Consider the following 10,466-nt stretch of genomic DNA (forward strand, 5'->3'; position numbering starts at 1 on the left):
AAACAAACAAAAAAAACAAAGATGAAACCCACTATTCCACAGAGACACCCTCCCCCTCAAAACGAAGAAATAAAGATGAAGCCACTGGATTTAGCAACTCACTTCCAACCAAGTATTGAAAAGGAAAACAGGTACTCTACAGTGAAAACCCAGCAGACATGACCTTACTTACTAATTAACAAAGTGATCAAGGTCAACATCACCAGCGATGTCATGTGAATTTCATGTTCCCCTGAAATAAGGCAAGAGAAGAAGACTGGACCTCCGAGGTGTCCCTTCCAAAAACCTATTAACTCCAGGGTAATCATGTTTTTGTTTGTTTTTGAGACAGAGTCTCACTCTGTCGCCCTGGGTACAGTGTTGTGCCATCACAGCTCACAGCAACCTCAAACTCTAAGGCTCAAGCGATCTTTTTGTCTCAGCCTCACAAGTAGCCACAACTACAAGTGCCCAGCACACACAATACCTGGCTAGTTTTTCTATTTTTAGTAGAGACTGCATCTCGCTGTTGCACAGGCTGGTCTAGAACTTCTGGGCTCAATTGATCCACTTGCCTTGGCCTCCCAGAGTGCTGGGATTACAGGCGTGAGCTCCTGTCTAATCCTAAAACATGCATCAGATACATTAAAATTAAGAGATGTTCTGCAAAACGCCTGCCTAGTACTCCCCAAACTATCGAGGTCTGAGAAACTGTCACAGACCAGGGAGACTGAAGAAGTGGGCCACTGTGTCACCTTGGACTGGATCCCAAGACCTAAAAGAGGCCATTAATGGGGTGGTGCCTGTGGCTCAAAAGGGTAGGGCACCAGCCCCATATGCTGGAGGTGGAGGGTTCAAACCCAGCCCCAGCCAAAAATGGCAAAAGAAAAAAAAAATAGAGGCCATTAATGTAAAAGCTGGTAAAAGGTAAAATCCAAATCAGGTCTGGAGAATGATCAATAGTAACATACTGGTGCTGATTTCTTAGTTTTGACAATGTCTGGAAGGACGTGTTAGCATTCTGGGATATGGGACTGGGTGAAGGATGTGGGAGAACCCTCTATACTACCTTTGCAACTTCTCTGCTAGTCTAGTGTTATTCCAAAATGAAAAGTTTATTTTTAAAAACATAGCCCAGGCCAGAGAGACCCACTTGCAGGCTGGGTCAGCTGACAGCCAGCAGAGCCAATGCCCCAGCAGAGCTGCCCACAGAAGCACCTAGGACAGGCACCTGCTCTGGCAACAACTCCAGGGCCAGCCTCTTGTCCTGGAGGTTGGATGCTGCCTGGGTTCCCTCCTTTCCAGAAGAAAGGAACATCCGGGGGAGGGAAAGCCAGCTAATGTACAAATTTTACTGAACTTTTCCCCGTGACACCACTGAAACACTTGGAGTCGACGAGAGTTGCACTTGTCTGCACTAAACCTTCATGAGAACATCAATATTTGATTTAGAGCAGCACTTAATGCAAAAAGTCACCAAGAATATCGACCAGCCAATTACTAGCTCTTTGGAGAAGAGAAAATTCCTTTGTTTTCTGGTAAAATGATGCTCCCACCTGAGACCAGGGCTGGAAGCAGTGATTCCCTTGAGATCTCTTTGCAGACATCCTGTTCTCTGCCAGATTTTACTTGATCTGAATAAAATATGTGCTCCCTAGATGGCCTCTGGGCACAGCTGTATGATAAAATTGTCCCAGGAAGCCCTCCCCAGAGCACTGAGACATAGAATGTCACTGAGGAAGAAGCACGTGGCCTGTCCCCTCCCTTACTGGTTCTTTTCAGGGTAACAAGAGGCTGAGGTAAGGACTTACTAACTCAGAGTCTAGAAAGGGAAGCACAGACAGGGAAGGTCTGGAGCCACTCACATGCTTATTTAGCTCCTCCACTGAGGCCTCAGCTTAATGATATGTCCTTGAATGTCAATCAAGGGACAGGGCGGGGAGCCCTGCCAGTAAGCTGGGGGACAGAGCCGACCTCAGCAGAAAAGGGCTCCTCTCTGCAGCCTGTGCGCATGTGAGGCTGCAGGCCACACAGAATGAATTTCCACAGACCTTGCGCTCTCTGAGGCCCCACATTCCCAGTGCAGGCTGCCCAGTACAAAGCAAGCATTCAGGGAATATCTGCCGAGCCCCAGGCGGGAGACACCAGGCCACCACAGGGACAGCAGTTAACCTGAGTTGTAGGTCCATGAGGCCTCATCGGGCCTTCCTGACTCAGCTCTGAATGCAGCCACCTGTCTAACTCCATGCTGGCCTTTGGTTTGGGTCATAGCCCCGAGCCACAGAGATTTTCTAAGGCCTGAGACACAGGAACTCTTCCTGTCCCTAACCCAAAGGAAGGAACTGCATCCTAGCTCCAAGGAGCCATGGGAAAATTAGCCAGACTTTCATTCATTGCCGGAAACTGTTTCCCAAACAGAAGCAGGTGGTGGGATGAGAGCAGACCCTCCAGGAGTGCATGGCGACTCTCCTGCCCTCAGAATGGGGCGCTGTCTGGACAAACTGGCAGGTGCAGAATGGACCACAGCACCTAAGAGCTGGCAAATGCCAGCTTCCTCCCTGGTCCCCTTCTGAGGTGACATGGACCCGTGACTGGGGTAGGGGAGGGCATCCAAGGGACCCACCCTCATATCTTCAGACTCTGGAGGACACACTTCTGGGAAGGCCAGGGCCACTGACCCTGAGTATTCACTGTGGGACATCTCCCCGCCCAGCACTGGGGGAAAGGAGCCTCTAGGTCTGAATAACACGGAGGCCATTTTCTTTCTTTCTTTCTTTTTTTTTTGCAGTTTTTGGGCGGGGCTGGGTTTGAACCCGCCACCTCCAGCAAATGGGATCAGTGCCCCACTCCTTTGAGCCACAGGCACCACCCATCACAGAAGCCATTTTCTTTCTTTTTTTTTTTTTGAGACAGAGCCTCAAGCTGTCCCCCTGGGTAGAGTGCCATGGCATTACAGCTCACAGCAACCTCCAACTCCTGGGCTCAAGCGAGTCTCCTGCCTCAGCCTCCCAAGTAGCTGGGACCACAGGCGCCCGCCACAACGCCTGGCCATTTTTTGGTTGCAGCCGTCATTGTTGTTTGGCGGGTCCAGGCTGGGGATTCGAACCCGCCGCCTTAGATGTACGTGGCTGGCGCCTTAGCCGGTTGAGCTATAGGCGCCGAGCCACAGAAGCCATTTTCAACAGCACCTCGGATTTCTGAGACGTCTACACAGAAGCTTGCATTTTTTAACCAGGTGAATTATACACACACAGATTATTTCATAGATACAACCTTATCTCCACCAACTCTTCACACAAGGCGTGGTTTCTCCCTGTGGTTTCAAAGGCCTTTTAATGGTCCCCATGAGCATGGCTGTCTCCACCGGACACCTGCACTTACCAACAGCTATTCCTGGTGGGCCACCAACCAGACCACCGACAAAGGCCACAGCTCCGGTGACCAGGGCGGCCCTCCCTGAGTGCTTGACGGCCGCCTGCATCTTCCTCCCCTCGGAGACGGAGCAAAGCAGCTTCATCATATCGCCTACCATGAGGGGCATCCTGCTGTGCCTTAAGGAGAAATTTCAGAGAGAGCTTTAATGGGTATAAGAGTATTTCCACCCAGCGTTACTCTTCCCAGAGTTCTGAGGAAGGGCCTCCACCTTCTGGGGAGGACGGCAGCTCTGCTGTGCACACGACACACAGCATCCAGTGAAAAGTGAAAAGTTCTTTGCCACAGAAAAAGCTGGGCAGCAGTTAGTTACTAAGCAAACAAGCAGCAGAGAGGAAGAAACGTCTCTCTGCCCTCTGATTAGCTTCTGAGTTGTGATGGGTTAAGGCACAACCCAGCCCCATGTCCTGCCAACTCATCACAAGGGAGGCAGGGCTGACCTCTCCCCCATCAGCGGCCTTTCAACTGGCTCTGACAATCCTCTGTACACAAAGCCTGGCAGAGACCAGAAAGTCATGGCCTCGTAGCCTTTTTTCTATGACAGCGCATCTGAGCTGATCCCACATCAGAGAAAGAGAAAAGACAGGACTCAGAGGCTATGCTGGCCATTTGCCGGCTGTGTGACCCAGAGCGTCAGACGCCTCGCCTCTCGGATGCAGAGGTGGCTTCTAGTAAGATGTGAGTGGAAGGGTGTGACGTGCTTGGCACGATCTGGGACACTGCAGGCCCGCAGCACACGATGGCTCTACGTGAATGTTCCGTGACTCAGCACACCAGGGCCTCCCTGCAGCAACTGCTCTCAAAAGCAACACATGGGACCTTAAAAGCAAGGCCGAGATGAAGCACTGGAGAATAAAATAAATCACACAGTTCCAGAGGCTGGGGAAACATGAATGGGCCTTTAGAACAATTGACCTTTAGAGCAATTCTCTGGGGTCAGGAAGCTGCTGCCCAGCTGGCTGGGAAATGGCAGACGAGGGCAGGGCAGGTGCTGAGGGCCCAGACACTGCCGGCCACCTGGAAGGGCTATGAAGGAAAATGGAGAGGGCAACAAGTCCGTGCTTCTCAGAGCTCAGCAGGAAACAAGGCTGGGCTGGCAGTTCATTTCTCTAGGCTTCCCTTTCCTTCCAGGCTGAAACAGTTGCTAAAAGGGGCTGCAGTTTACACCTTTATAACCACAACACTCTGGGAGGCTGAGGCCGGTAGATTGCTTGAGCTCAGGAGTTGGAGACCAGACTGAGCAAAAGCAAGACTCCGTCTCTAAAAATAGCTGAGAGTTGTGGCAGGCGCTTGTGGTCCCAGCTATGGAAGGCTGAAGCAGGAGGATCACTTGAGCCCAAGAGTTTGAGGTTGCTGTGAGCTGGGGGAGCTCTAGACTGAGCAACAGAGTGACACTGGCTAAAAACAAAAAAGAAACAGTTGCTGAAGGAGCCTGCCTGAGGAAGTTGTAGTTAGATCCTACGACTTAGAATCCTTTGGATGTGTGAGTTTTTTTGATCCAAGGATGACCAAGGACCTCAGTCTCTAATGCTAACTTTCTCCCAGTCCTTGGAGAGAATTTTGAGCCCTTGGAACAAGTCCCCCTCAGTCCACCACATTACTACAAAGCCAGGTTCTCAGAACTTCTCCTCAGTTCCAGAAGAGGGAGCGCTGGGCCTGTACTCCAGCCCCTGTAAATTACCCCTGTTCCTCCTGATTCATTGCAGACTGGTGATTCTCCAGAGGTGCAGCGATGGCTGAAGTTTCTCTTGGGCACAGCTGGTGAGGATGGGCATAATCCCACATTTCTTTTTTTTTTTTTTTTGAGACGGAGCCTCAAGCTATCCCCCTGGGTAGAGTGCCATGGCATCACGCTCACAGCAACCTCCAACTCCTGGGCTCAAGTGAGTCTCCTGCCTCAGCCTCCCAAGTAGCTGGGACTACAGGCGCCCGCCACAATGCCTGGCCAGTTTTTGGTTGCAGCCGTCATTGTTGTTTGGCAGGCCGGGCTGGGGATTCGAACCCGCCACCTTAGGTGTATGTGGCTGGCACCTTAGCCGGTTGAGCCACAGGCGCCGAGCCAATCCCACATTTCTAACAAGCTCCCAAGGTCTTCTGACCTCACTTTGAGCAACAGGTCCAAGAGGACATGACCCAGGGGTTTAATGTTTGATAAATAGTCTCAAATTCAGAAATTTTGAACAGGCCTCCGCCCACCCATGTGTCTTCCTGGCCCACAGGGGTAGGAGAAGGGAAGAAGGGCTGCCTTGCCAGGTTGTCCCAGGGACTTGAGAACCCAGGTCTGCTCACCCCTGCTCTGGATGCCTGATGTCTTGTATCTGCCGAACACCTCCCGGCTTCTAGGCCCTGCCCCAGCTCCTCCGCTTCCAGACAGCCTGAATGCCTCCTTCTCCTCCACGAAAGAGAGCCCCCTCCACTACTCCAGTGGACAAGATTTGTCTACACACAAATGTCATGACGATTAAATGGCACTATTACAGTAAAGGGACTGAAAAGGGTAGAAGCTGCCCAGAACCAGGAGGTAGAGGGTGCAGCCCGATTCCCCCAGTAGCCACAGTCCTGAAAAGCTACACTCACAAAGTGAGTTCTACTCCAAATACATATTAAGATAACCACAGTAAACTCTTTCAAAAAGCTAGAATCCTACTGTAAAATATCAATCACCTTTCTGCCTAGCTCTGGTTTATACCCAGCTTTGCCTCTGTCCACTCTACTGGAAAAGATGTGCTGTCTGGGTCTTAGGAAGACCCCTTTGGAGGCTACAGGGGACCGGCCATTCCCAGAGGGTGAGGACCCTGAGCCCAGCCATGCTTGCTTGGTCTGCAAAGCTGGCTTCCACTCCTAAAATGGGATCTCTGCAAAATTATGGCTCTCTACTCTCAAAACCGTATTTGCATAGCAAGAAAACACATGTGAAAAAGGCAGATAAATACCCATATCACCTGTATTGTCTATAAAAAAAAAAAAAAAAACACCACCAAAAACGCACTGCTTCTGACCTGCTCCAAATGACTTTAAGTCAAAATCCACAAGGGCTAATGAGGTGTCCTTGCACAAATGCTACTTCCAACCACCACCTGGCCACCACCACGGAGGCATCCAAGTCCAGGGCTCTGCAGATGAGGGCAGCAGGTATGATGGCATGTGGAGGGCAGGAGGAGGAAGTGGCCCAACTCCAGCTATTAAACCAACTATTAAAACTGGGTTTTAATAGTTCACAGTTGGCTCGGTGCCTGTGGCTCAACTGGCTAAGGTGCCAGCCACACACACCTAAGGTGGCTGGTTCAAATCCAGCCTGGGCCCACCAAAACAACAATGACGGCTGCAACCAAAAAATAGCCGGGTGTTGTGGCAGGCACCTGTGGTCCCAGCTACTTGGGAGGCGGAGGCAGGAGACTCGCTTGAGCCCAGCAGTTGGAGGTTGCTATGAGCTGTGATGCCACAGCACTCTACCCAGGAGGACAGCTTGAGGCTCTGTCTCAAAAAAAAAAAAAAAAAGTAGTTCACAGTCCAGGCAGAGGCAGCGTTGTGGCTGCCTGGATCCAAGGGAAAGCTGGTTTAATTTCTTTGTAAGAATCATTTCAAAAGTCAGTGCATTAGTTCCTTCCTCTTGTGCAAGGGAGGTTAGTAACCCCATCTCCTGAGCCCTTGCTACAAAGCTCAGCTTCCTGAATTCTCCAGGCTTGCCAGATTGAGAGGGAAGCCCACCCTGCTTCTCTTTCCCCACCCTTTTCCCACCCCAAGGCTGCCTTTGTCTGTGAAAGAGAAGTGGGTGAGGAGGGAAGATGAGGACAGATCTCAGAGGGGTGGGAGTGTGGCTCCCCCTCTCCCCTGCACCAAATCACACCTATTTCCATCTCAGACTTGTCCACAAAACAGGCCCTGATCATGGGCAGCCCATCTGCCAGCCACACGAAGGCCAATGCCAACTTGAAGCCGTGGTTTCGTGCAAGTACCCAGGCTGGTCCCAAATGTACAGAGAGACGGAGTCAGCCCACCCCTCTGACTGCAGCCTAGCTTTCTGAGTTCCGACCAGATTGTGAGATGAGAGAGAAGAACTCTTTCGAGCTCACACAGACCTTCACACACCCTGTTCTTTTTTTTTTTTTTTTGAGACAGAGCCTCAAGCTATCCCCCTGGGTAGAGTGCCGTGGCATTACAGCTCACAGCAACCTCCAACTCCTGGGCTCAAGCGAGTCTCCTGCCTCCGCCTCCCAAGTAGCTGGGACCACAGGCGCCCGCCACAACGCCCGACTATTTTTTGGTTGCAGCTGTCATTGTTGTTTGGCGGGTCTGGGCTGGGGATTCGAACCCGCCCCTTTAGGTGACATGGCTGGCGCCTTAGCTGGTTGAGCTATAGGCGTCGAGCCCACACACCCTGTTCTTAAAAAAAAAAAGAAAAGAAAAGAAAATAGAAAACAAATTTTAGAAAATAAAACCTCTTAAGAATCAGAATGATCTCCATCACCCAGAATTGTTGCAGTTTCCACTCCCCTGGTGGAATTTGCAGAACTCCACTGCAGCTCTGGCTCTTGTAAACCTGGTCTTCCCCTCTCCAGGCCCCCAGTGCACAGGCCACAGGGAATGTCACCAGCACACATTTTTGGATTAGCCCAGGGAGATTTCTTTTTAAAACAAATTAGTTGCCAATATTTAAAACAGATTTCACACGTGCCTCAGATTCCTGATTTCTCTTGAAAAATCACACCAGGCCACATTGGCCTCGCTGTAGCAATGGGGGCCTGGGCTGAGTACGGGCTGACAACCCCACACTTGCAGGGTCGACGAGGGCCTCTCTGCACAGCCCCTGCTGGTTGGTGCAAATTTACCTGCCTAGTTGGCCCCATAGCAGGTTCCTGATAACCTCTCAAGGCATCTTTGTTTCTTTTCCTTTCTTTCTCTTCCTCCCTCTCTCTCTTTCTCCTTACAGCGCAGTTAGGCCGCATTTGCCAGGCTGAAGCCCTGGCTTACCGCTGGCACAATCACGGCGCACTACAGCCTCACACTCTGGGCTCAAAGGACTCTCCGCCTTGCCCAGGGAGCGGCTGGACTGCAGACACCTGTGATTTGTGAAGGCTGACCAAGCTACCTGCCCCAGCAAAACGCACCTCGCCTCCGGGACCACTGGCATCTCTAACTAGCGCCTAGATCCTCTTCCCAACCCGCGAGGCCTGGGCGCGGCCTGCGCGCGTCCCCCGCCCGCACCCGGCCGCGCAAAGGGGGCGGGCAGCCGGGCCTAGTCCAGCCGGGCGCGCCCTCGAGGGGGGAAACGAGCACCTAACACTAACACCGTCCCCGTCCCCCGGCGCCGCGCGGGTCGGGGTCCGGGCAGGGCGGCGCCCCCTAAGTTGCTCCCCGGCGCGGGGCACTGCACTCGGGCCCCACCCCGCTCCCGCCCCCCGCGCACCTTTACCTGCGCGACAGGCCGGCCGCGTGCTCCCCTGAGGTCAAGGGTCGACTCTGCGCCCGGGGGGCCCGAGGGCCCCCGCCCGCCCGCCTTCCGGTCCACGGGGCCTTCCGGTTGCCCGGCGCCGCGTCCCGCGGATTCAATCCGGGACCAGGCCTTTCGCGGGGTGCGGAAGGGACCCCGAGGCACTTCCGGCCGCCCCTCCCCTCCCCTCCCCGGGCCCGGTTTTCCGCGGCGACCGACGCTGGGCCGGGGCTGGGAGCAGGTGGCCCAACCCGGACGGGGCGCCGGGGAAGAGGCCGCACGGCTGCTTCGTGTCCTTTGCCGGCTGCCCGTGCACCTCCCCCAGGTATGTCCCCCTGGGTGACCTTCTCTCCCTGTGGCCGCAGCCGGGAGAGCGCGCGGGGGCGTCTGGAGGTCAGAGGTGAGTGTGCGGGTCAGTCACTCACCCGCGGGCCACGGCGCGGGAGCCCCCGGCTCTGGGTTTTGGAGAAGGAGAAGCTCCTAGCGGTCCGAGGCTGGGGCCAGTCGCACCTGAAGGCTGAAGCTGACGCCGAAATCTTCTTGGAACGCTGCAAAGGGCAGGAGGGGCCGGGGTCACAGGAGGGCCGAGGAATAATAGTACTTTACACAAGCCCCACCCCCATTCCCGAGATACTCATTGTCTGCCCCCCGATCTGAAGGAGGCGTCTGGGGGCTTTCTGTGGACGGTTCCTCTTCCTCCTGACAGACGCTCTGTAAAGCAGGCAGGGCCGCCATTGTCCTGTGCTGGTCTGCCCCAGGCCACCCAGTCGGGAAGTGTCCGGACTGCAGCCTGACGCCAAGGCCCCAAAGCCTTCGCGCTGACCTTGCAGGTGACCAGAGTTCCGCCTGCCTTTCCAGGCGCTGTGGGCGCCCAAGTCACTCTGTCACTTCTGCTCCCCACTGTTACCCTTACGGGAAAAGCTCAGAACTGAGCCCTTAAACCTTTCCGATCCCCTGTCGGGTCCTGTCCCACATAATGGGGTTTTTGTTCATAAACAAAAACTTAAAAAAAAAAAAAACCACTTTAACTACTTTATGTAATGGATAATAAAATTATCAGGTGAGTTCATATTTAGTTTTCTCTTTTAAAACTGTAGGATATTTACAAGTAATCCACAACCTCTTTCCCACCCCCAAATAAATAAGAACTGGAGTATGCGGGTGGCAGAAAAATTGGATTGGAAAAGGTTAATACCAGGCTTGCCCTGGCTGGAGTGGGCTAACTCCATCCGTTCATGGTTGAGAGCTGCTGCTGGACTTGGGGTGACTTCCAAGAGTGAGGGTTCACGAAAGCTGAGCTGGCCGGCCTGGCCAGGCCTGCGCGCGCGCTCCCCCATCTCTGCGGGCAGCTCCCTCTGGCGGCACCTGTGGGAAGTGGCCGGCGGACGCCCTCCCCAGAGATGGGAGCACGGAAAACGCTAGAAGGAAAAGGAGCTTGAGATGTACCATTGCATCACGCACATTAGGTGAGTCAAAACTATTAAGAAAAAAGACTATAATTGACTTACCACAACAAATAAGTAAGCGAGGTGATGGATGTGTTAATCAGTTCAGTGTAAGCATTTCACGTGGTTTATCAAATCACCACACTGAAACCCATAAATGTATCAATGTACACAATTAT

General features: G+C 53.1%; 1 protein-coding gene across 5 annotated transcripts in view; it reads right to left on the reverse strand.

Annotated features, from left to right (window-relative positions):
• Window positions 1-9,630, reverse strand: part of CUNH19orf12 (chromosome unknown C19orf12 homolog) — a 13,229-nt gene extending 3,599 nt beyond the window's left edge. For 2 of the 5 annotated variants that reach the window (XM_023518371.1, XM_023518370.1), the window contains exons 1-3: window positions 9,477-9,627; window positions 9,268-9,390; window positions 3,361-3,530 (exon numbers count right to left, since the gene is read on the reverse strand). In XM_023518371.1, the coding sequence (XP_023374139.1) occupies window positions 3,361-3,530; window positions 9,268-9,390; window positions 9,477-9,577 (394 nt within the window). In that variant the 5' untranslated portion in view covers window positions 9,578-9,627. Of the gene's footprint in view, window positions 1-3,360; window positions 3,531-8,519; window positions 8,692-8,824; window positions 9,232-9,267; window positions 9,391-9,476 lie in introns of those variants that run through there. The other 3 variants (XM_023518369.1, XM_023518373.1, XM_023518372.1) reach the window with 3 other exon arrangements.
• Between the last annotated feature and the right edge of the window lie 836 nt (window positions 9,631-10,466).

The sequence above is a fragment of the Otolemur garnettii genome, unplaced genomic scaffold (assembly GCF_000181295.1).
Source record: "Otolemur garnettii isolate 467f Iridium unplaced genomic scaffold, OtoGar3 scaffold00135, whole genome shotgun sequence".
Taxonomy (NCBI): domain Eukaryota; kingdom Metazoa; phylum Chordata; class Mammalia; order Primates; family Galagidae; genus Otolemur; species Otolemur garnettii.